General features: G+C 41.1%; 2 protein-coding genes and 1 pseudogene across 4 annotated transcripts; all 3 read right to left on the minus strand.

Moving 5' to 3' along the window:
* Positions 1-2,758: 2,758 nt before the first annotated feature.
* Positions 2,759-13,074, minus strand: CCRL2 (C-C motif chemokine receptor like 2). Of its 3 annotated transcripts, none has more exons than XM_020987307.2 (3): positions 12,921-13,073; positions 4,756-4,999; positions 2,759-3,890 (listed from the first exon to the last, which is right to left on the minus strand). In XM_020987307.2, exon 3 carries the CDS (start codon positions 3,851-3,853, stop codon positions 2,807-2,809), a length of 1,047 nt encoding a protein of 348 aa, XP_020842966.1. In that variant the 5' UTR covers positions 3,854-3,890; positions 4,756-4,999; positions 12,921-13,073; the 3' UTR covers positions 2,759-2,806. The 3 variants fall into 3 exon arrangements, with proteins under 3 accessions (XP_020842966.1, XP_020842964.1, XP_078007742.1); XM_020987305.2 differs by having other exon boundaries at positions 12,808-13,073; XM_078151616.1 differs by lacking the exon at positions 4,756-4,999 and having other exon boundaries at positions 12,808-13,074.
* A 2,030-nt stretch (positions 13,075-15,104) lies between these two features.
* Positions 15,105-16,269, minus strand: LOC110208993 (BTB/POZ domain-containing protein KCTD18 pseudogene; annotated as a pseudogene).
* Positions 16,270-17,791: 1,522 nt separating this feature from the next.
* On the minus strand, positions 17,792-23,395 carry LOC110209094 (C-C chemokine receptor type 5-like). The gene is made up of 2 exons (XM_020987310.2): positions 23,314-23,395; positions 17,792-21,050 (listed from the first exon to the last, which is right to left on the minus strand). Exon 2 carries the CDS (start codon positions 21,037-21,039, stop codon positions 19,987-19,989), a length of 1,053 nt encoding a protein of 350 aa, XP_020842969.1. The 5' UTR covers positions 21,040-21,050; positions 23,314-23,395; the 3' UTR covers positions 17,792-19,986.
* Between the last annotated feature and the right edge of the window lie 2,969 nt (positions 23,396-26,364).

Consider the following 26,364-nt stretch of genomic DNA (forward strand, 5'->3'; position numbering starts at 1 on the left):
ATACATACACATACATATACATACACATGAATCTATGTATGCAGGCATTTGCATAGAGTCCAGTTTCCTTATTTGTCGACAGAGATAATATTTATTTGTACTACCTATCTCACAGAACTTGTGTGATGGTCAAATGACATAATGAATGAAACTGCTTTATAAATCTAAAAGAGAAATACACATGTGAATTATTATTATTTAATAAGGCTTGATGACTCAGCTGTAAAAAAATAAGTTGAAAACATGGGTAAGGAGTAAGACATGAGAGAAGTCAAAAGCTTATAGAATATTCAGAAGCCTCACACACATATGTCATGAACACTTTTTTTCAAGAAGGGAATCTGCAAATACTAGAGACCAAGAAACATCATAAAAATGAAATTTTAACAGGTAGGAAGTAACTTGTCATGGGTGTCAGAGGTATTTTTTTAACCAGCGATCTGTATATAGTCAGACCACTAATTTGTTAGAGCAAAGATAAAAATCAATATCAAAATGGAAGACAAAATAAAAGAGAAGAAGATATGGCTAACAATTCAGTCAACTTCAAAAGGCATTTTGAACAAGCTCTTGATGGAAAAAAATGGGTAATATATAAAAGAACAGATATTGACTAATACTATTCTTAAGAAAGTTTAAACCTTTGTAAATCAACTGCCAGAAAATGGAGACTAGAGAAAACATCTTAGGCACCACAATCGCTTGGTTTAATCATCAAACAGAGAGAGATGACGTCCAAGGCAACATTGGTTTAAAGGCTTTTGTAAGTTCTTCCTTTATGAGCAGTATCACCCCATCAAGCAGCAGGAAGCAGTGGAGAGAAAGAAAAGGGAAAAACAAACCCACAAGACTGGTGAAACACCAAATCACCAAAGCCATCCTGAAGGATTTTTAAGATGAAACTTGGAGGACAAAAAGAAGATGAAAAATGGAAAACATCTGTAAAACTTTTCATACAATGTCTTTTCATCACAAATTCCAGTAAAACCACCATCTTTGGGCTTCAACACTTCAGTCTCGAGTATATTATATAAGGAATTATTGTAGGAATAGCAATAAGAAACAAAGATGGGAAGAGAAGCTTGGCTAAACTAAATGTAAATGACTCTGCACAGAGGAAGTCTATCATAGGGGTGGCCCAATTTTGAGTGCACTAAGGGATCGAATCTCAAGGTACTAGCAAAAAAGTCACATGCCTTATTGTTAAATACATGCAATGAAGAGGATGCTAGTAACTACCAACCCACATGTCCTTTTTCCATCTCTGTGACAATTTTAACCAATCAGTGTTTCATTTGGGGAAGAACTGACCTGGGTGAGAATTGCAATGTGAGCATTTCAAACATACCTCACTCCTCTATAACCGTCCAGCTTCAAGGACTGCTTCCTTGACCATCCGGCGCTGATAATCAAATTCACAGTATCATGGCTACTCTTAAGGTAATGCCCTAAGGGTCTATTCAGTATCCTGGAAATTGCATGTATCTTATATTTGATTTTTAGCACATTTGTGTCCTCTGTTGCCCTCTCTTCCCCGACCCGCAGTAGAATTTAAATTTTTGAGAGCATGAAATGTTTGCCTTTTGTCCTTGTGCAGTGCCTAGCACAGTGCTTGGTACATGACAGTCACTTCATCAGTGCTAGTTGAGTTGCACTGAGAGAGATCGCAGATGGATAGTGAGCTGGTCCAGAATTAGAAAGGAGAGCAAGCTAGGTAACATGGAAATTACACAGTACTTTTTAATGACCCCTAATGTCATGCTAAAACAAAGGCCTATCCTTTTAACAAGAAAATTCTTCTGGCAATGCTATGTAGAAAGATAACTAACATTTATGTAGCAGTTTAAGGTTTCCAAGGCAGGTTAGCACGTGGTTATCTCTGTTTTGCATTTGACAGAACTGAAAGAAGTTAATTGATTTGCTGGGGATTACACGGCCAGCAATTGTCAGAGGAAGGATTTGAACCTAGCTCTTCCTCACTCCAAGTCTACCACTCTTTCCACTATGTCACACTTGGTCCTTGAATGAGTTTTGAGTCACTCATAAGGCAGTGGAGCAGCTCAGAGAGGGTGTGGATTGGCAGCAATAAATGTATTCAGTTGTTTATCCGTCATAACCAACTCTTTGTGACCCCTTTTGGGGTTTTCTTGGCAGCGATACTGGAGTGGTTTGCCGTTTCCTTCTCCAGCTCATTTTGAACATGAGGAAACTGAGGCAAACAGGGTTAAGTGACTTGCCCAGGCTCACACAGCTAGTATGTGTCTGAGGCCAGATTTCAACTCTGGAAGGGGAGTCTTCCTGACTCCAGGCCTAGCACTCTATCCACTGTGCCACCTACTTGCCCCAGCAACACATCATCAACTGATAACCGCACCAGAGAAGTGAGAAGAAAAAAGAGGATAGAAATGTATAACTGAAAAAGGTGGACACGGGGTAAGAGCAAAAGATAGCCAATGGGCATTTCATTTGTTCCATTGGTATTCATGCGGTATGAGGAATAGAGAAAGTCCCTGTCCATTGGGTGGAGCCCCTTGAGAGGATTTATGGGAAGATAAATAGGGTCGGAGCCTGTACCCCAGCTCACCCCATCTTCAAGGGACTTATGATTAATTAGTTAGATATGATATATACTATACATATTTGCTCCTATACATGTATGTGCATGCATATATGTGTACACATGCATACCCTTGTACATATATGTTTAAGTACATAATAGAGATAGATTTACACAAAATAATTACCCAAAGCCAAGTAATACATGAAATCAAGGGAATTGTATTTATTTAGCCTACACTGAATATATTTAAAATTTAGTGGAATGGTACAATGGTCCTTTTGTTGTTGGTGATTGCTGTTCTGGGCCCTCCCTCAAATGACCTTCAGTGTTATTTTGGAGATGGAAAAGGCAATAGAGGCGTCTGCGAACTGTCTCATCCAGAAGCCCATAGACCACAGGATTAATGCAGCAGTGAGTATTGCCAATAATTCTGGTTACCTGGACAGCTGTGTCCAGGTGATAGCTGCTCTCACAATCGCTTAGGTTCAAGTGCTCTTGAAAAGTCATAAGGAAAAGAACTAGGTTGTAAGGTGTCCACAACCCCATAAAAACAAGGGTCATGACAAAAATAAGTCTAAAAAGTCCATACTTTTTCTCCTTATATCTTGATGTTTTTTTAATTCTCCCATAGCAAAAGATAGCAACAAACAGTGGGATGAGAAGTCCCAAAATGTTCATCTTTAAAGTCAGAAAATGCTTCCAGAACTTCTCATCCCCTAGAGGATAATGAGGTTGAACAAAGTGGCAGATGTCATCTCTGCCTTCCGTTTGAACTTGGGAAAGCACCAATTCTGGTAAAGAGGCTAGAATGGCTAGTCCCCACATGCTTGTAATGATGCTATAGGTGGTCTTCTTAGCAGCCAAGTGAAATCTTCCCACATGGACAATTGCCAGGTACCTATGTATTATCAACAGTACCAGGAAACATGTGTATCCATAGTAGCCGACTGAGTAGAACCCAGAAATCATTTTACACATTGTATCTCCGAGGTTCCGGCTGTGTATTGCAGCATGAATCCAGAAAGGGAAGGTGACCAAGAAAAGGAAATTAGAAATGACTGTGTTTAGGAAAAAGAGGTCCACCACCTCTTTGAGTCCTTTATATTTGACCAGGACTAGCACAAGGAGGGCATTGCCTACCAGGCCAAATATAAATACCAAGGAATAAATCGGGGGCAGAAATTGTGCTGCGAAGACTTTGTCATCATGTTTCTGGCACTGGTCTATCACATCAGCACTGAAGTCATCTTCTATTAAAACATCATAGTAGGTTGTCGAAGTGGCATTATCCATCTTGGGCTGTCTTGTGAAGGATCTTTTTTCTCTTACTCTAAATAAAAGAAAAAAAACAAAGCAGGAATAGTAAACATAAGTATGCTTCCCCTTTACAGAGTTGGTGTTTCGTAGTGGAAAAAACATTGGCCTTAAAGTTAGAAGCCCTGGGTTGGCCTCCTATCTCCAGCGTTTACTGGATCTGTGACCCTAGGCAAGTCACTTAAACATTCTAAGTCTCTTTTTAAGAACAGTACTCTTCCATTTACTGTACATACTAACAACTGGCATTTAGGTAGGGCTCAAAGCTTGAATTACCTCATCTGCAAAAATGAGGGTGATAATACTTCTACTGCCTACTTCCCCACCATATAATGTTAACCAGAGTATTTAGCTCTTCCATACATCATTTTCATTCATGTATGGAATAAAAATTTCTCAGAATTTGTCCATACTTTACCAAAGCAATGAATTCAGTTAAACAAATATTTAGCTATTTAGCTAAACAAGTATTCAGCTCTGTGCACATAGTGCTATGGGAGAACTGAAAAGTATATCAAATACCCTCTAAGGAGCTCACAACCATTTGGGGAGTGGGAGTGGGGAAAAGAAAGGGGAGGAGTAGAACAAAACGTGTACTCATGAAATAATTAGCAAATAATAGAAGACATTCCAGTAAAAAATGCTAAAGAACCAAGCATCATAACTTGCCTAACACAATTCACCTTAATGTACACCTTTAAGAGAGAAATATAGGTAGTATGTAGTAATCTTTTAAAAAGTGTGTTTTATTCACCAATTGAAAGTTTCTCATACAAGGCTTGTTATCTTAGTTCTAAGAAAACATGCGTAAGCAAGAGTTTGTAGAAGCAAACATAACATATATTGGCTACTCAGCAGTTAGTTAAAAGAAGATGGCTTACCAGAAAGATCTTCCTATGTGAAATTCAGTTGTTTTCTGACCAGTCGCCAAAAGAGCCATGTAAAGGAACAATACATTTGCTAAATAATGAGACTTCTGTCATTTATAGCTCTAGTTCTGAGCCCCGAAGAACAGGAAGAAGTTCGTCTCTCTCTTAGTTCTTACCCATGGGTCAGCCTTTGTAACTTCCTGAAATAAGTAAACTGAAGGCTTCTCCAAGTAAGTCATCTGGACTTCAGAAGCTTCTGTGAAAATAAAGGAAGTTGTTGTTTTTCTTTCTTTTCCTCCCCTCCCCCAAACCTACCTCTGGTTTTCCCGCTTGCCAACTCTCCTGGCTACCCAAGATAAGCATATGAAGTGGCTACTCTGCAGAATAGTTTGTAGCTTCTGATGGTTCGCTTCTGTTTTAAAATGAGTCTTACATCATTCCATTCCTTATCCCGGAATAACCTCCTTTCCATCTCTACCCTTGAAATCCTACCCATCCTCTAAGTCCTTCTCCAAATGCTTCCTGTTCCTTAAAACCTTTTCAGATCTCCCTGCCCCACTGTGCCTTCAAGCCAGAAACGGTCGCCCTCTCCTCTGAACTTTCTTGGCATTATACCTATCACCCAGAGTCTGCCTCCAGTCCACCTTTCCAGACATTTCACAGTGCAGTGTGGGGAATTAGGTTCTGAAGTCAGTGTATAAGGTAAAAATTGTGTATAATCAAAATTAATCTCGAAAAGCTGATAAATCCTAGGTAAAATACAATATAGCTCTTTCAACAGTTATATGTACCTGGGAAGGGCATAAGGGACTCTATAAGGCAGTCTAAGTCAGAGAGCAGACTCAACTGAAGTGTTGATCTGCTGTGGAAACAATCGAATATAAAGTTCATTCTTCACCACACCCAGATAAGCTATTGATTAAGAAACAGGCAGAAGCCAGGGCTTTTGCTCATATTAAAAAAAAAAAAAGCTGTTGAAGGTTTAGATGGTAGGAAGAAAATACTCTTGAAGGGACTTTGAAGTGAAGTGAGATTATAATAGAGGGTGATCACAGCCCCAACTGTTTCTTCTTCCTGCTTTACCATCAGGAAAGAGGGGATACGGGAACAGCTGAATGGTACAGTGGATGGAGTGCCAGGCCTGGAGTCAGAAGACTCATCTTCCTGAGTTCAAATATGGCTTCAAACACTTACTAGCTGTGAGCTTGGGCAAGTCACTTAATCCTGTTTGCCCAGTTTCCTCATTAATAAAATGAGTTAGAGAAGGAAATGGCAAAGTACTCCAATATCTCTGCCAAGAAAACCCCAAATGGGGTCATGAAGAGTTAAACACCAGCAACCAGCAACCACCACCACCACCATCACAACAACAAGAGGAGAAACAAAGGTGCCAAAGGAAACACTTGAGGGGCATCCTGGTTGACCAGGAATTCCAGGAAGGCAAATTTAGGGTCTCCTTTTCATTAGCTTATTAGCTCTGTCAACCTACGCAGAATGAACAGACTGTGAATATAATGAAGAGAACTATGACTAAGGGAAAGGAACATGCAGGCCTCCCATCTCCTGCTCTTGGTCATTCACACACTGAGTGGCAGAGCAGCCAAAGCACCTGTACTATTTATTTTCTTTTGCTGAATACACATGATTGAATTCATATACATCAGCTATTCCTATGATGTGACTACATTCTACTCCTCTTCGAACGTGCGGTAAAGACAGCCAAATTGGTTCTACCTGCCATTACTATAACTCATCATTACATCCCCTCCCTTCTTGCCTTTCCAAAAACTACCCCCACATGCTTCCCTTAAGGCTCAACTCAGGTGGTGCTGCTTCCTACAGAAAGCCTTTCTTGGTCCCTTCTTTTTACTACTCTGTCCTTCCTGAGATTAACTTTCATTTACATACCTGTCTGCATCTTGTATCCCTGCCTCCTTGAGAGCAGAGATTATTTTTCAATTAGTCTTTGTCTCCTAGTACCGAAAATGAGTCTTACACCTAGTAAGTACTTAGTAAATGTTTGTTGAACTTAATTTAATAACATACTTATTAAACTCTACTAATAATAGATGGAAAACTCCTTGAAGATAAGGAACCATATTCTTAGTTACCTTCAAATACCTCTCAGCAGGTGCTCAAATACTTGTTAAATGAATCTGAACGCTATGCTTCGGCATGACTAGTTTTAAAATGGTTGTTACACGTTAGATAACACTGTGGTATGGTGGGTAGAGAACTGGCGCTGGGGTCAGGAAAACCTGGTTCAGGCGTCCTTGATGTGTGGTTCTGGGCAAGCCACTTAACCCTTTCGTGCTTTGGATCTGAAGACCGTTAGTTACACAGAACAATTGTTGATCTGCTGGGGTGGAGGGAATTCTGTAAACCAAGGAAATCATGAATATAAACAAACAAAAAAAGATGACCGAAGAAAAGCTGATCTTTACCCTCAAAGATCTTGCATTTGTCATGAATAGCTTCTCATCCGTAATTCATATTGTCTTCAATACCTGCTCTGACCAAAAATTTAAAAATCTTGCCGTCAAACCATAGGGGCAGCCTGCTCTATATCGGAAGCTTTCAGGGGCCACGGTGGCAAGGCAGGGCACCATAATAATTGGAGTATAACTGAAGGCAGTGTAGCCTAATGGAGAGAAGATTGGACTGAAAGTCAGAACTGGAGCTGAGTATCAGCTTTGCCATTTAGTGTGTGACCTTGGGCAAGTCTCTGAACCTCAGTGTCTTCATCTGTCATGTGAGGAAGACAATCCACCTTCCCACCTTTGCAATCTTATGACATTTTACTTGTTTCCTCACACCCTGTGATCTAGCCATAATGGCCTGTTTGCAGTTCCTCAAACATGGCACCCTATCTCCCATCTCCTTGTCTTTCCAATGCCTATTCTTCATGCCTGGAATCCTCTCCCTCCCAATCTGACTCTTAGAATCCCTACCTTTCTTTAAAACTCAAGCTCTCTCTCCTTCAGAAGGCCTGTGCTGGTCCCCCCAGCTATTAGTATAATCAGCTGCTAAGATGACCTTCCAAGGTTATCTTCTATCTTCTCTGTATATATCATGTATGTTCTGATTCACATATGTTGTCTCCCCATTCAAGTGTGAGCTTCTTGAGGCAGTGGTCTCTCTCTGCTTTTTGTTTATGTATTTAGCAGAATGCCTGGCACACAGTAAATGCTTGACTGATCAGTCAGAGCCTGGGAGACGGGAGTAACTCTCTTGGTTTTTCAGGTCTGACCATATTTTCAGAGACAGAGGTAACGCCTTGATTAGAATTTCCCTGCCTTCCTAAAGGCTGCCCTCTATAGTCCTGCTCCTGGGTCAGTGGTAGGGCAAACTAAAGCATCAGTCACATCACACAACACAGCCCATGTCAAATTCAGTGCTGCTCCCTTTAGGAGCCTGATTCCAGCAGACCCTAGCTGCGTTACCTTGGGGCCTTCTGTCATGCCTGGTGTGACTCTGTTGTCTTTCTTGTCGAGGGACTGCCACCTCTTCCTTTTGTCTACGTAGTGAGTCAAATGTTTGTTCATAAAGACTATGAATGAGGGCACCAGGTCTCTTTTAAGTGGTCCTATGACTATAAGTTCTTTCAAAATACTTCTATCAGCACAGACACGGACTCAGAAGGGACATCAAAGGACACTGAAACTAACCCATATCCAACTTTTCCTCTCCAAGAATCCCTAAAAAGTGGTAGGTGGTCCATTTGTTTGGTTTTTGAAGACCTCTAGTGATGGGGAACCTGCTTCCTCCCAAGGTCACCCATTGCTTTTGTCATTAGGGCATTTTGCTTACATAAAGCCTAGTATCTGCCTCTCTGCAACTTCTATCCATTGTTTTGACGTAAGTACTTTGGGACCAAACAGAGGCAGTGTGGTACAAAAGAAAAATGCCTCCTGGCTTTGAATCCTGTGTTTGTCAGTCATTGCCAGCATGAACTTGGCTATTCACATAACTTCCCTGGACTTCACTCATCCAAAAAATAAAGTAGTTGGACTAGATGACCTCTGAGGTCCCTTCAGTGTACACTGTCTCATCCTTAGTCCCCATCACAACTTTTCAAGTTTGTGGTGGTTGTGGTTGTTGAGTTGTTTCAGTTGTGTCTGACTCTCTGTGACCCCATTTGGGATTTTCTTGGCAAGGATATTGGAGTAGTTTGCCTTCTGTTTCTCCAATTCATTTTACAGATGAGGAAACTGAGGCAGACAGGGTTAACTAACTTGCCCAGGGTCACACAGATAGTAAATGTTGGAGGCCACAGTTGAACTCAAGAAGAGGAGTCTTCCTGACTCCAGGCTTGGTGCTCTATACAACCTTGCTGATGCTTTTTAAAAAATGTTGCCATTTCCCCAAATCCTTCCCACTTCTGCCTCCCTCTATTAATGCAGCCAAAGATCATAATAGCTTTTTGGATTGCCAGATGCTATTTCTGACTTATTGAGCATGTGGTTAGCTAAATCACCAAGATCTTTTTCTCAATAACTAGCCCTATTTCCTCAGCTGTGCTTTTGTGAAGTTGAGTTTTTGAACCCAAGGAATACCTCCTCCTAGCTGTAGATGACTATTCAGTTGGCAGAGGCCATTTATATAGACTATTTTAGGCAGTTGGGGTTAAGTGACTTGCCCAGGGTCACACAGGTAGTAAGTGTCAAGTGTTTGGTTTGAGGTCGGATTTGAACTCAGGTCGTCCTGATGTCAGGGCTGGTGCTCTATCCACTGTGCCACCTCACTGCTCTATATAGACTATTGAAGATCATTCTTCTTGGTAAGAGTCCCGGCATGGCAATAACTGCATCTTTCTTGTCCCGGAGGTACCCTCAAATGGCCAAGAGACACCTCCTAAACTTGCTAAAAGCTCCTCAGAGAGGATTCTCCCTTTTTAATCTGAGGAATTTTCCACTTGAAAGCAGCCCCTGATAATTTTTCTATCACAAAAGCTACTCAAGCCATACAAGTTCAAGGTTGAGTTTTAAACGTCACGAATGTTATTTCACATTAGCTGAGACTGACCTTTAAAAGGGTGGTTAGTGGTATTATGATTGATTTAGGCAGAGATGGAGTTGCTGTGGCTTGTGACACTGGAGGCCAACCACAGGTCCAAGAATAGTCTTCTTTGGCTATTGACCCCCACCCAAGCATTCACAGCTGACAAGTCACACGTTTTTACCCGGAGGGCTGTGAATCCACCAAGCATGTATCGAACACCCAGTGCCAACACTGGCCCTGGAACTAGGAATTCAGAGGCAAAAGCAAAACAGGGCCTGCCCTTGAGGCCTTCTGTTAGAAGTTGGGGGCATGCGTGTACACAGATAAGAAAATACAGAATAGATAATAGATAAAATAATTTTGGAGGAAAGTATACCAGCAACTGAGGATCTGGGTAGGCTTCCTGTAGGAAGTGAAGGAAGCTAGGGATTCTAAGAGGTGGAGGTTAGGAGAAAGGGCATTCCAGATGTGGGGACTATGCAGAAGTACAAAGATAGGAGACAGAATGTTATGGACAGTTATAGTACCAGTATCTACACAGTGGCAGGGGAAGAGCTGAGATGTTTCTGTTTCTGGTAGAAATGCCATCTTAGACACACTCCAGTATGCCTAAAGAGGGATAAAGCAGAGTTTCAGATCAATTGCCTTGGCAGCCAGGGAAGAATTAGATGAACTGAAGTAAATCAGATGCTCTATTTCAGAACTATTTATCCATCTCTTACCCCTCTGTAGAGCCTTAATTTCACATCTTTAGCTGCCTATTAGACATCTAACTGGTTGTCCTGTAGGCATCTTAAATTCAACATGTCCAAAATGGAACTCATTATCTTCTCCCCCACAACTCTTCCCTCTCCTAACTTCCTTATTATTGTCACAGGTTCCATCATCCTTCTAGTCACTCAGCTTGCAACCTAGGGTGTCATCTTTGACTCCCTACTTTCTCTCTCACCTCTTCCCCATAGCCAATCTGTTGCCAAGACCTGTTGATTGTGCCTATACAACATCTCTCCTACCCTCCCCATTCTCTCCTTTGATACTGCTATCACCTGTGTACGAGCTCTTATCACCTCATGACTAGACCATTGCAATAGCCTTTTAGTTGGTTTCCCTACATCAAGTCTCTCTCCTCTTTGGGCCATCTTCTACTCATCTATCAAAATGATCTACGTAAAGTACAGGTCTGACCATGTCACCTCTCTACTCAAAGAAAACTCCATGGCTCCCTGTTAGTTCTAGAATCAAATATAAAGTCTTCTATTGGAAAGCCAATGCAACTAAAATTATAAGAGAACCAGGTAATTGGGAGGAAAGTTTTTGTGGCAAGTTTCTCTGATAAAGTCCTCATTTCTCAGGTATAGAGGAAAACTAATGAAAACTTTATACGTTTGAGATGGTCAAAGGATATGAACAAGTACTTTTCAGAGGAAGAAATCCAAGCTATCAATAGCTTTATGGAAAAGTGCCTCAAATCACTAATAATGAGAGGAATACAAATTAAAAGAACTTGGCAAAATTGTCAAAGGAAAAAAGACACATGCTTCAGGAGCTGTAGGAAAACAGGTACATTAATGCACTGTTGGTGGGGCTGTGAACTGGTCCAGTCATTTTGAAAAGCAATATGAATCTATGCTCCAGTGATACCACTGGGTGGGGAGAGGAGTCCATACTGCAAAGAGATCTGAGAAAAAGGAAAAGTACCCCTATGTACAAAAATATTTGCTGCAGCTCTTTGTGTGGTGGTAAAGAACTGAAATCTGAGAGATTACCCACCAACTGGTGAGTAACTGTGCAAATAATGGCATGTGAATGTGACAGACCACTGTTGTGCAATAAGGAGTGATGAATAGGGATGGTTTCAGAGAATTGTGGAAAGACCTGTATAACTGATGCAAAACCAAGTGAGCAGAACCAGGAGAACAATTTATATAACAATAATATTGTAATTTATACAATGACAATAACATAGTAAAATAGAACATCCGCTTTCCTCACCTCTCTCTTTTGGCTATCCTAGCTTCCTTTAAGTCTTAGCTACAGTCACCCCTTCTGCAAGAGCTTTTTCCTGGTCTGCCTTAATTCTAATGCCTCCCCTCTGAGATGATCTCCATTTTATCTTATATATATCTGGTTTGTCCCTCGTTGCTTGCATGTTGCCCCTCCCCAATATTAGATTGTCCTCTTCCTGAGGGCTGAGTTTATTTAGACTTTTCTTTATATTCCCAGTGCTTAGCTCAGTGCCTGGCACATAGTAGGAGCTTAATAATAATTGTTGACATGACTTGAATAGGGAGAACAAAGAATACAATGTAAAAAAAAAATTAAAAAGGACTAAGAAGGTAACTTAATGCTGTGTAATTATACTGACCAAGCTTGGCCCAGAAGAAACAATGAGAAAATACATCACCCTCTCTTTTTGTAGAAGCAAGAGCTGTGAGTGTGAAACAACGCATAAGCTCTCAGAAGCAATCAATGGTCGTTTTCCTGAGCTGCTTCCCCACCCGCTCTTTCTTTTTGATTCTCAGTTACAAGGCATAGCTTTCTGAGTAAAGGAAGCAGGAAGGATATATTCAGAAATAGCATCAGAGATTTTGGACTGGAGGGAACTTCAGAGGTCAGCTAACACAACCCCTTCATTTTACAGATGAGGAAATCGAGAAACAGGGAAGTTAAGTGGACTCGCCCAGGGTGACAGGTAGTCAGGGTCAAGATCAGGATTTGAACCCAGGTCCTTTGACTCCAGAAGGAGTACTTTTCCCACTATAAAATAAAGGTGATGTAAAAACAAAAGATATGAATAACTCTTAAAAAACCAAATCAGATGTGCAGCCAAGGTGGTAACTAAATTTATATATCTTTACCTTCGATAAATTAATACCCCCCTACTCTGGTGTGGGTATTAAGCACAGCCTCATTTCCCAAGATATTCTGAGTGGTAGGGATAGAAACTCACAATACTTTCCACCTCCCTCCGTCAGCCACCTTCCCAGTGTACTAAGAGAGAACAGCTGCACCTCAGAGAACGATTTCAACGGCCCTAATGACCCACGCAGCCCCCTTCCCCACCTGCTGATGGCTGACTTAGGTCAGGCAGTTTCTTTCTTCATGGTTGAACCATTTCTGCCCAGGGACGACAGAGTTGTAGCCAATCCGACTCCATCAGCAAAGCGATTACTCACCACCCCGGGACCCTTCCTTTATATACTGCGTCCTAGGAAATTCCGCTTCGGTATATCAGAATGATGATGAAATCCAGCCCCAGGCTCAGTGGCTCCAGCTCTGCAGGCATCCCCGGTCACCAGCCCAACACTCACACGCTGTTCTTGGCAGTCACGTGGCAAGTGTGTCTGTTTTCTTAATGAGAGAAATGGAAACTCAGAGTGAAACTGAAATCAGTGCAAAGCAGGCAGTCACAAAAATTATTGTCAAGGCTGATGTCAGCTTCCTGTCTGAATACAGGGAGCGTGTCTGGAAGAATGGAAGGAACAGTCTCACTGCATTCTGTGCTCACCAGGCATATCTGGAACATTTTATACAATTCAGAATACTGTATTATTTTAAAAAAAGAAATGTTTATTGATATCTTTTGTCTTGATGTCACCTAAATTTCTCTCGGTGTCCTATCCCCCAGCTCTGGGTATTACATTTGAAGAGAAATATTGGCAAATTGGAATGACCCCAGAGTCAGGCATGGAGGCTTGGGAGGGCATGGAAAGCATCTTATGAGGTACAATCGAAAGATTTGTGATCTTCAGTTGAGAAAAGAGATCGAAGGGAAGGCATAAAAGCTGTCTTCAAATATTTGAAAAGCTAGAATAGGAAAGAAGGTAGATTTCTCTGCTGTAGAGGAAAGAACTAGGAGGAGTAGGTAGAAGATATAAGAAGGCAGAGTTCAGTTCAATAGAAGAAATATCTTTTCAACAGTGAGGGTTGTTAAAATGGGCTGCCTTGTGAAGAAGTGAGCTGTATGTCCAAGGATTGAATGGGCTGTCTTGTGAAGTAGTGAGTCCCCTTTTGTTGGCAGTATTTAAGCAGTGACAGGATGACCACATTTCAGAAATACTATAAAATGGATTCCTGCATCCGGAGGCAGGTTGAACTAGATGACTTTTAGGGTCCCTACCACTGTTAAGATTCTGTGATTCTATGAGTCATAGCCGGTGAATGAGAGGGTGATTTTCAACAAGCATTTATTAAGCAAGTTTGTGCCAGCACATGTTTTTGCTATTACATAGCATTTCTTAATGACTATTGGGTGAAGCAGATGGTATGAGCATATTTTTTTTCAAATATTTTATTTTTTTCCAATTACATGTAAAACATTTTTAACATTTACTTTTTAAAATTTTGAGTCAGGGCTGGAGCAGAATCTATTAAGCTTCAACTGAAGTAAAAAGGCAGGGGAAACAATCATGACTTCAGACAAAATAAAAGCAAAAAAAGGACTAATTAAAAGAAGTGATCAGGGAAACTGCACTTTGCTAAAAGATACCATAGACAATGAAGTAACAAAAATTTTATACAGCCGGTGTCTCTGATAAAGGCCTCATTTCTCAACTATATAGGAAACGGAGTCAAATGTATAAAAATAAGCTCCATTCTTCAATAGATAAATGATCAAAAGATATGAACAAGCAGTTTCCAGAAAAAGAAATCAAAACTATCTCTAGTCATATGAAAAGTGCTCTAAATCACTATTGTTTAGAGAAATACAAATTAAAACAACTTGAAAGTGCTGCCTCATACCTATCAGAAATGACAAAAGCTGAAGGGGATGAGGGGACAATAGGCAGACTAATAAAGTACTGGTGGAATTGTAAACTGGTCCAATTATTCTGCAGAACAATTTGGAACTTTGCCAGGCTATAAAACTGTACCTACTTTTTGATTCAACAATACCATTACTAGGTCTGTATCTCAAAGAGATCAGAGGAAAAGGGTCTGTATGTACAAATTATAGTAGGTTTTTTTTGTAGTGGCAAAGAAATTAAGGGGATGCTCTTCAATTGGAGAATGGCTGAACAAGTTGTGACATATGGTTGTGATGGAATACTATTGTGATATAAGAAATGACCAGCAGAGTGGTTTCAGAAAAAAACAAAACAAAACATGGCAAGATCTATATAAACTGATGTAAAGTGATGTGAGAACTGAGAGATCATTGTGCACAATTAGGTGTTACAGAAATGTTGTAATGATGATCAACTGTGAAATCCATGGCTGATTTATTTTTAACATTCTTTTCTTTTTAAAATTTGAGTTCCAAATTCTCTCCCTTCTTCTCACTCCTTCCTCATCTACTGAGAAGGCAAGCAAAATGATATAAATTATCCATTATTAGAGTAGCTATGGAGTGGTTTGTTTTATTCATTTCTGGAGAGCTGGAGAGGACAGGTGAGAAGGTATACACAAAGGAGGCCACTCCAGTTTGATCACTTCAGTGGGGGAAGCCTTCTCTGGGGATGTGTGTTTCACCATTTTCTGCACTTCCAGTTCCACAGGGTGACTTCACAGACATTGAAATGCCAGGGTCAGGAATGGTTTTTGACACTGTATGGCATCCAACTAAATGGCCGTCACTATCGGGCTGCTTAATTGTCATCTGGGAAGAGGGTTTTGAAGTATTAGATGTGAGCCCCTTTACTGAAGCAGAATTCATGACTTTGATATGTGTGCTTGTGGAAGGACCCCAGAATCTAAAGCGTTTAGGTCCTGCTTTACAATTCACACCACCCTCTTCCTCTTCACTCAAGGCTAGGAAGCACCTTTTTCTAATTGGAGCCAAGTGAGGAAGATTTCCCTGTAAAGGTCAAGAGTCCAGCATTCTATCGATTCCTGTGGAACAGGCCGGTAGCTAGCACCTTCACCCTCCCAAGTATCAAATGCATTCATAATCATCTTCAGTTCTGCTACTGGATGACGGCTCCCAATTATTTGGGACATTGTGCCCAATTATTTGAACATTATTTCCAGCCTCTCCCTTGTAAATGCTTCGAATTCTTCCTCCTAGCTGTTTAAACACGGGTGGACACACACACACACACACACACACACACACACACACACACACACAGACACCCCCCCCCAATAATTCTGCTCGCCCAGCTTGCACCACATGTGCTGAGATATGTAGAACCCAAACAGTAGCTTTGTTCCAGGCTACCTCATGAGAATCACAAGTGTGTCAAAGCCTTTTTAAGTGCTATATTTGACCGTAAATCATATGTGTCCATTTCATTGGCCAAGTGGTCAGATAAACGTAAGGATAAGGGATGCTAAAGCCGTCAGCCTTCTCCTGCGGCTCATCTTTAGGAATCCGAACTTCCCCACGAAGATAATCCAAAGTTTGGCATTTAAACGACTTTCATCGCGATCGACAAGACAAGCCCAGCAGCCGCTCTCAGGTGAACGTCCGACAGCGCTCCGTGCTCCGACAGCACTCCGCAGCTTCGTCGGCCTCCAGAAGAACCGTGCGCTGTCACGGACGCAGCCCAGACCTCTGAGAGCGGCCCCGGGGCTCCCGCCCATCCAGATCTGCGTGCCCGGCCCGGAACCTTCAGGCCCCTGCCGGCTCGGAACGGGGGCCCGGATAGCCGAGCCGAGGCGGGCAGCCCTGCGGACCCAGACGCGCGGAGGAAGCGGCGGCGGCGGCGGCGGCTTTGGCAGCGCCTCCTCCCGCAGAGGCCCCTCCAGCAGCGACTCCTCCTCTTTCTACGACCTCCAGGCTGCGGGCTGCGCCCCCGTGCGGCCCCAATGGGTCACTGCGGGCCACCGAGGGCAGCTCCAAAGTGCTGATTGATGGACCAGCTCCGTGGCTTGCCCATACAACTGCACGCTGTAACCTGGGCAGTGCAGATTCTTCATCCAGTTGGGTTTTCCTGTGTGGATTACTAAATCCATTTCTTTTGAGTGGCTGTGGATTTCATTGAAGGCTTTACTAAGCACCTACCATATGGCAGACACTGTGCTCATTGTTTTATAGATATTATGGCTTGGGTCACCATTTTTTCCCTATCAATTGTATTTATTTCCACCTAAGAATATTTTTGAAAAGACAGTCATGTTTTTATAATGCAATTATGGAGCAAATCCACTTTCAAACCACAGTACAGTTGAGGATAAAATGTTTATTTTAAATATGTGAACATTAGCTCATGTGGTCTTGAAAGCAAGGCAGTTAGAGGTAAAGTGACTTGCATAGGGTCACATAGCTAGTAAGTGTTGGAGGCTGGATTTGAATTCAGGTCTTCTTCTTTCCAGGCCCATTGCTTTATACAGTATGCTACCTAGCTGGTGGCTGCAATTAATTCTGGATTATTGTTTTCTATAGCAAGGAAAACCAGAAAATTTGTATGTATGTTTAAAGGTACTTTTGTTTAAGGTAGTGAATCCTTCTAAATATCTTATTGTTTTATACCATAGTTGCCTAATATAATCGCACATTAAAAACTTGCCCAGAAAATTTGTACAGATCATACGTCCCTTGAAGAATGTTTCTTAAAGGACAGGTCAGTACCCTTAATAGTGGCCCATATATGTCATGGTAGAGCCTTTTGCTTAATGCTTATAACTGTATATTTACTACAGACAAGTTAGAAGAAAAGAATTGAAAACTAGTGCTCTGAGCTGCTTGCTACTATAGATCACAGACTATGTTACCCCAAGAACTGTCAGCAAGCAGGAAAACCAGTCAAATACGCTCAGGGTGGCACTGAGAGCATAGGCAAAAGAAACCTTGACAGGAGGTGAAAGCACAGTAACTGCTCTCAGGGTTTTTCATGAACATCCATCCATAGAAGCGTATCAATGTTAGAGTAGTCAACTGCACTTGGAGAGCAGTGAAACATGGACTTTATTAGTCAAATGTGTGGGCCAGGGCTCCCTCTCACTTACTTATTTGACATATTTGACATCATAGGAAAATAAAAGCCTTGGGTCACCATTTTTCCCTATCAGTTGTATTTATTTCCACCTAAGAATATTTTTGAAAAGACAATCATGTTTTTATATTGCAATTATGGAGCAAATCCATTTTCAAACCACAGTGCAATTGAGGGTAGAATGTTTATTTTAAATATGTGAACATTAGTTCATATGGTCTTGAAAGAAACCAGATCATAGGCGCAAGGAAAACCAGAAAGAAGAACCTTGAGACCAAAGACAGTCTAAAATTATTTCACAGACTTCTCTCTTTTTCTCATTCCCTTAACAGCTGCTCTGTATTTCCATAGCTGCATCTTCCTTCTTTCTTTTTCTTTCTCCTTCTTTCTTTCTTTCTTTCTTTCTTTCTTTCTTTCTTTCTTTCTTTCTTTCTTTCTTTCTTTCTTTCTTTCTTTCTCTCTCTCTCTCTTTCATTCTCTCTCTCTCTCTCTCTCTCTCTCTCTCTCTCTCTCTCTCTCTCTCTCTCTCTCCCTCTCTCTCTCTTTTTTCCCTTTCTTTCCCTTTCATGGATCTGTCTTCTGTTCTCAGTACTTATTCTCTTTCTAACTTGAACTTTTCTTCCCGACATCACCTCCACTTCATTCTAATTATAGATTATATCTATTATTTGATTATAAATTCTGAATCCTCAGTCCTCCTATTGGCAGTCTCCAATGGAAGTAAATGTTGTCATAAGACAAGTCATAAGACAACTCTCCTGAATCTGTTGAGAGTGATGTTTCATTTTAAATCACCATAGAAAACCCAACAAGTTTTATTTGATGAGACAATATGCTGACAATTCCTTCTTCTTTGTTCCTTTTCATCACAGCCTGCAATAGTAGAATAAGCTGTAAATTCGGGATCAAAAGGTCTAACTCTGAATCCTGTTTCTGTCTCTAAAGAGTCACATGATTTGGGACAAGTTGTTTCATTTCCTTGGCTCACAGTTTTTCCCTCTTGCATAGTGTGAGATGGATTTCTAGGATCCTTTCCAGCTCTGGACTCATTTGCTCTGAAGCTCATGCCTATCTTTTTTCCTTGACTCTTCTTTGAGCTTTTTTTCTTCTGTCTATACTGAAGTATTCCTCTTTGGAATGTTTTAGGATTCATTCCTATGATCTTTGTGGCCTGCTTCTACCACAGAGTGGTTTAGGTTGAGCTAGAAGGTTAGTATAGATGGAAAGCAAAAGAAACAGTTAAGTGAGCAGTGGTTTTAGGGGAACAAGAAAAGGTATGAGAGAATCAAGATGCTTGGAGGTGGCATAATGGAAACACAAGAGCAACACAGGTGAGATCAGAACTGATGGGCATTTAGAGGAGGGTGATAGCTTAATAGGATCGTATCTGTTTGCCCTTCAGCCAAACTGCCCTTGCTACTCTCCAACACATCTCTTTCATATACTTTTTTACACTTTTTGTTCAGATACTTTTTCCTATTTAAAATACCCGTCTTTCCACCTGTCCAATTCTCTTTTAAGGCAAAGCTTGAATCCATTCTCTGTGAACCCTTCCCTAAATCCCTCCAATTAGTCCTCAAATCTTAGTCTTCTCTAGTATTCAAGGCCTGGATTAGGGTTCTTAATCTAGGTTCTGTCAATCCCCAAGGGGTCCATCGATAGATTTAGGAGTCCAAGAACTTATTTTTAAACATTTTGATAACATTATTTTTATATAATTAATTTCTTTTGTAATACCATGTACTTTATTCTATGCATTTAAAAGCTATTATGAGGAGTCTTTGAGCTTCAGTAGATATGGCCAAAGAGATCAATGATGTAAAAAATAATCTAGAACCCCCAGTCTAGATCCTTCTTTGGGCAATCAATTATGTTCTACCTGCCTTATTCTTTCTCTTATATATAGTAATACAGAAGTTATTTATTTTTGTTGTTTCTTGACTGTTTATGTCATGTTTTCTCAACTAGATAGTAAAACCCTTGAGGGTAGGGGACTATGTCTCATAATTCTTTATATCCTTCATGCTGTTAAAGGCAGAAGAGATAGTCAATATTTTTGATAGTTTGATTTTTAGGTGACACAACACAAAACTCAGAGATTACATTCCACCGACAAGTTTCATTGAGCTTTGTTGGGAATTTGATTTTATGGATTTGAAAATGTCTAGTACAAAGCATACAATGGCTGCTTAATAAAAGATTGTAGAAATGAGTGAATGAGTCATTTCAATCAGCATGGCTATAAACTGTTTTTAAAAGAATCTGACCAAGAGGACTTATTTTAATACCTTTATACAAATTATTCCATTAACTTAAAAAAAACCACATACACACACACACACACACACACACTAATAAATCTGCTTTACAGACCAGTAGAAATGTCCTGCTCCCCAGTAGACCGGGTATATGTTGAGCTTACTCGGTCAAATGTCTCCCCATGGAAAATGGGACAGTGTTTGCAGAAACGCCGGACAATGTATTTGCGGAAGAAAGCAGAGAGGTATCTTCTAAACTTTTCCCCAACAAAGGCATAAATCACTGGATTGATACAGCAGTGAGTCATTCCAAATGTCTCTGTTATTTGCATGGCTCGGTCCAGCCTCTTGGAGCTATCACAGTTGTTCAGACCAAAGAAAACTTGGAATGTGCTCAAGAAAACCACGATGTTATAGGGGGCCCAGAAGAGAAAGTAAACGATCATAATCACAAAGATTAACCTCACTGCCTTATGTTTCTTCTTCTCGTTCCGACACCTCAGCAATGTTTTTATGATTCCCGAGTAGCAGATGATCATAATAAGGAGGGGTAACACTAACCCCAAAATATTCATCTTTAAAGCTTGGAAGTTCTTCCAGGTAGAAAATTGATCTAATGGGTAATGAGGGCTGCAGGTGTGTTGCATGCCTTCCTTTTGAGATTTGGTGAAAATGGTTGCTGGGAGGGAAGCTAAGCCCGCCACCACCCAGGTGATGACACTTGTCAAAATGCCAAAGGTGACAGTCCTAGCTTTCAGAGCAAACACGGCATGGACAATGGCCAGGTACCGATCGATGGTCAGGAGGATGATGAAGAAGACGCCTCCAAAGAAACCCATGTGATAGAATCCCGTCAGTGCCTTGCAAAGGCCATCTCCAAAGATCCACTGGTCTGCAGCGTAGTGAGCCCAAAATGGGAGAGTGATAATGAAAAGTAAATCAGAGATGGCCAGATTGAGCAGATAGATGTCAGTCATGCTTTTCAGCTTTTTACATCTTATCAAGACCAGAAAAACTAGAGCATTGCCCACAAAGCCAAAAATGAACACCAGGGAGTAGAGCGGGGGGAGGAGCTGTGATGCTATGAGCTTCACATCAAGTTTCTGGCAGGGTTCTTCAAAATCTGGGTAGTAGAATGGTGTGGTTGTCTCACTGTCCATCTTGCTTTGTCCTATGAATAAAAGAAGAGATGTTCCTTTTAAAAGCATAGAGTTCACTTCATGTGTCCCCTTAAATACAAAGTAGCCTAAATACACAAATTACAGTTAAGTTATATACACAGACACATATCCACACATAAACTTTTCTTTGTGTATGTTTTACATGTAGGTATTTACATAGCTCTGTATATATTGCTTCCCTCAAATGGAATGTCAGGTTCATGAGGGAAGGGACTCTTTTTGTATACCCAGCTCCTCATTGTTATGTGCTTAATAACTATATGCTGAATGAATGAGTGGCAACATTGAGTATTTACAGGGAATAGACCCAAGGACTCATATCCCACCACTTGCTAGCCATGAAGGCCATGGCTAAGTTGTTTCACTTTTCTAAGCCTCAGTTTCCTGATCTTCAAAATGAAGGAATTAGACTAATTGACTCCTAGTCTCTTTTCCAGTTTCTAACATTTCAAGATTTGGTGAGGGTTTGCCAATCATTTTCACAAAGCTAAGAATTCTGCTCTATTGGGAATGGGGATGAGAACCATATTCCACCAGTAGAAATATACTGGGTTTCCACAGTGATTGGGAGTGAAACTTCAACAGTTTCAGGTTGAGAGAGACGCTCCACCCCACCACCCCCCACTTCCCCTATACATGTCATCTTAGGTGAACATTCATTTCAGTAGCATGTTGTAACTAGGAGGACTGGAGTCTCAACTTGGGTTGGCTTGGGGTCTCTACAATTTAAATGAAGGAGAGAGATGCATAGTCTTTCATTGAGTTTTCTTAATAAATAAAGTCAGTTTAGGTAATCTAGGACATGGCACCCACATATCCCAACCCTTTTCTTCAAGGGAATGACTCAAGTTCTCCCAAATTTACCAATTTTAATGGTCTCTCATTCTTTTCTGCTTTGTTCAACCATATTTAGGGATTGTCCCTCATGAATATAATGGTGAAGTGAAAAGTGTACTGCAGGCCATACATAGTCAACACACTTCTTAGGTTTCTCATAGATATTTCACATCCTCTTTAACCAGAAGCCTGACCTCAGCCCACACACAATCTAGGGAGTAACATATTCCTAGACTCTCTCCAGTGCCTACTGAGGAATACAGACCCTTTTCTTTATCCAGATGAGGCTACTGAAAGGAACATGTACCATGCAGAATGAGGCATCGCTCTTCACAGAATTGTGAGTCACAGAATTAGAGTCATGGATCTAGAAAGAACTTCAGAAGCCATAGAGTTCAACTTCCTCTTCCTACAGAGGAGGATGAAAAAGGCTCATGGAGATTAAATGATTTCCCCAAGGTTGTCAGAGGAGGGATTTGGATCATAGGAGATTCTGGAGCGGGAAATATCATCAGGGCCATCTCACCCAAACCCTTTATTTTACAGGGAAGGAGACTGAGTCTCAGAAAAATTGGATGATTTGTCCAAGGTGACACAAGTAGTAAGTAACTGAGGTGGGATTTCAATCCAGATCTTTTAAGAGCCGTTGCTCTTTCTATTGACATAGGTTCCTAGGGTCATAGATAGGGCTGGAAGGGACCCTAGAGGCTACTTTGTCCAGCCTTCTTATTCTACAGGTGAGGAAACTGAGGACCAGGAGGGCTAAATGGCTTGCCCAAAGCCAACCCAGGAGTAAGTATCCAGAGCAGGATTTGGACCCAGGTCCCCTGGTTCCAGAGCCATTGCGCTTTTTGGTAGAACACACCACCTCCCATTTGCAGTTGACACTACCCTACATTTGACAGAGGATCTATCAATAAGACTGAAGCTTGTGGGTAACTGGCTGTCAGTTTTGACTATGTTATGGTTTCCTTTCCTTTGGAGAAACAGGACCCATTTACTGAGACAGAGCTGCAGGAATTGGGAAAGTCCGTTTAAATTCCCCTCACACAAGAGAATCTCAACAAAGTTTCAGCAAAGTCTCTTCTCTCTGACTAGAGATTAAATTTGAAATTTGTCATTTGACCGATTTTATTTTTCCCAGTTAGCACAGAGTACTACAGCATTTATCATTCATCACAATTTTCCTCAGACTCTAATGCAATCACAGGCTGGAATGGTTCCCAAATTCTCTATTATCCCTATCTTGATGATTCTTATTTTTCTTTTAAAAGCATAATCTTGCCAGCATCTTGGCATATTGTCAAGCACATTCCCCTCACCGTGAGTTATTCTGTATTATTCCCTCCGATTTTCACTTGGTTTATCTGAGCAGCATTGGTAATTAATAAGTAGAAGAGCTGAAAGGTGACTTACCCGTGGAGTTCCTGTGAGGGGAACTTCTGTTCTTCTGGCCAAGTGAACTGTGAAAATAAATTATGTAGAGACAGTATACTCCTAAGTAGGAAATGCTGTTTCCTGCCTGAGAGGGAGGTGTTATTATTTTTTTTTGGGGGGGGTCTAGATAGATGGCAAAAAAAGTTCTTCTTTTTATAAATAGAACATCCAGTGGATAAGGGCATATGATCCATCTTGTGAAACACCCAGTTACTCAGCTTCCCAGTTAGCTTGTTCTGCCCAAACAGTGATGGCTGTAGATTCATTCTTACAAACACAAAGGGAAGTCAAGTGTCTCTGTGGATCTGACTTTCTTAAACTTTGTCTTCCACAAGGTGGCAGAATAAACAGTTGATTCAGGCAACTTGGTCCCCAACTCAGTTGGATTCTTTGTTTTGTAGTTTGTGTGTGTGTGTGGGGGGGGGGTGTTGTTTGTTTGTTTTGGGAATGTATAGTCCAAGTGATTGATTGATTCATCGTTTGACTGTATATATTTTACTTCTCCATTGGTTGTGTGATATCAGTGTCTGGAGTGAGAATTTCACTGCTTTGTGACTATGGTTGATTTTGGTTGCATGTACACCCATGACCTTGTTACAGTGAAATTTTCCCAGGAATTTCAGAGCCTCATCTGTGAGCAAGAATGGCAGGAAAAGGGATACGGACGTTTCACTTTAAAAGACTTTGGTGCCTTCCAGAGAGGCACCACGGAGGAATAGAGAGCAGATGGAACTTGTAGCTAATGTTTTTGAGAAATCATTTTCTGTATCTGTAAAGTGGGGATAATAATAGTTGAATTAATATTATTAATTTTTTTTATCAATAATACAAGATAGAGACTGTATCACAAGATTGTTGTGAGGATCAAATGAAAACAACTAAAGTGCTTTCACAAACCTTGAAGTGCAATATGAATGCCAGCTCTTACTGTGATGGACAAAAACAGGAAAGCGTGGAAAATTATAATCTGGATATCTGAATGAGCCCAGAACTATCTGAAACACAGCTGCGAATATAACATGGCACAATAGTGAGTGAGGTAGGGAGTTCCTTATTGCTGGGGGTCTTCAAGCGAAACTAGATGACCCAAGGTTAATGGTTTGTAGAGGGAATTCTTCAGGTATTTGTTGGACTAGATGAAGGATGGATAACCTGCAGCCTCAAGGCCACTTGTGGCCTTCTGGGTCCTCAAGTCCAGCCCTTTGACTAAATCCAAACTTCGTCAAACAAATCTCCTTAATAAAAAGATTTGTTCTGTAAAACCTGGACTCAGTCAAAAGGCCACACACACCCAAGGATCTAGAAGGCCACATGTGGCCTCCATGCTGCAGGTTCCCCACCCTTGCACCAGATAATATCTGTGTTCCATTCCAGTTTTGAAACTTCATGACTTTCATGATTATAGAAGAAAAAAAGACAGAGTTGGCATGTTGGGAGTATGGGTTTTAGGTCTGATTGTGCCACCAATTATCTGTTTGACACTGGGAAATTAATGAATCACAGTAGGTTTTAATTTTCTCATCTGTAAAATGAAGAGGTTAGACCATAACAGCAGCAACAACAATCCTCTATTAAACACCTGCTTTGTGATAGGCAATCTGTTAGGCACTGGGGATACAAAAAAGACAGAAAAAGAAAAAGTTCCTGCCCTCAAAGAGTTTACAGTCCATGGGGAAGACAAAATGTGAACATGTAAGTAAATACAAAACAGATAACAAATGACTTCTGGGGAGAGGGCACTAGCAACTGGCATGATCGGAAGAGGCTTCCAGTAAGAGATAGCACTTGAGCTGAGCTAGGAAGGTGAGAAAGGAATACATTCCAAGCACGGAGTGCAAAGGCCTGGAGATGGGAGATGAATGAGATTTAAAGTCTTCTCTAACTTTGAAATTCTGTGTTTCCACAATAATTCAGATATGAACCCCCCCTCTAAAAAAAGGGCCTCTGGTAGCCAAAAGAGCTACCACAAGGTCCCTGCACGAAGAGCATACACTTTAATAAGACGCTCCATTCGTATGTTACTAAAAATTCACAGGTATCTGCTTTCAGAGGCCACAGCAGATTAGGAACATCAGATCTGAGGTAGCTTAGCAGTGATATCAGCAGCGAGACTCTCAGAATAAGGGACCCCAGTGTCCATCTAGTCCAATCTGTACCAGACCAAGAATGCCTGTTACAAGTGTCCCTCTAGCTTAGGATTGGAGCAACCCATTCCTTCTCTTCCTGTTTCTTCTCGTCGCATGTTTTATTTCTCATTGGCTGTAATTGTTCAGAAGTCTTTCCCCACCTTAAGTGGTGGAACAATGAACTTACTCTTCCAGGGTGCGGTTTGCTACATCTAGGGGTACCCCTGAGGGGTTAGGGGTATCTTTTCCTAATGCTATGAGCTCACACTCCCATTCTAGTGCGTTTTTCTCACTGTTAACCACCAGTGACTATTGTCCAGTTCTATTTTTACCAATTTGTGCCAACTAGCTTTTTTTTTTTTTGGCCAGGCAATGGGGTTAAGTGACTTGCCCAGGGTCACACAGCTAGTAAGTGTTATGTGTCTGAGGCCGGATTTAAACTCAGGTGCTCCTGAATCCACGGCCGATGCTCTAATCCACTCACTGTGCCACCTAGCTGCCCCCCAACTAGCTTTTATAAAAGGATGTTTATTGCTAAGATATAGCCAGAAAAGAAGTTATAAGCATTTCCTCCCAATCTCTGAGGGCACACTCTTTTATGCCTCCTCTGTCTCTGGGGAAAGGGGTCCTAGTCTTAATTCAGTTTTTACATAGAATTTGATCCCCAAGTTCACTTCCAAATGAGGGATAGCCACTGGATGAGTACACTATATCTCAACTGGGACTCAGGCTGAGTCAAAGTAGGTTGCTTAATACTTTACTTCTCTCTGTCTGGCTTTGGAAAATCCCAGTATAGACTTTAGCTCCCCAACTTCTAGTGGTTTATTTACTTTCCTCACCTTCAAGGTCACAAAGTAATAGCCATCTCCAGTCCCTTTAGCCTGAAAGCAGGAAAATATAGACA

Source organism: Phascolarctos cinereus, unplaced genomic scaffold, assembly GCF_003287225.1.
Source record: "Phascolarctos cinereus isolate Bilbo 61053 unplaced genomic scaffold, phaCin_HiC Scaffold_1;HRSCAF=81, whole genome shotgun sequence".
Taxonomy (NCBI): Eukaryota; Metazoa; Chordata; class Mammalia; order Diprotodontia; family Phascolarctidae; genus Phascolarctos; species Phascolarctos cinereus.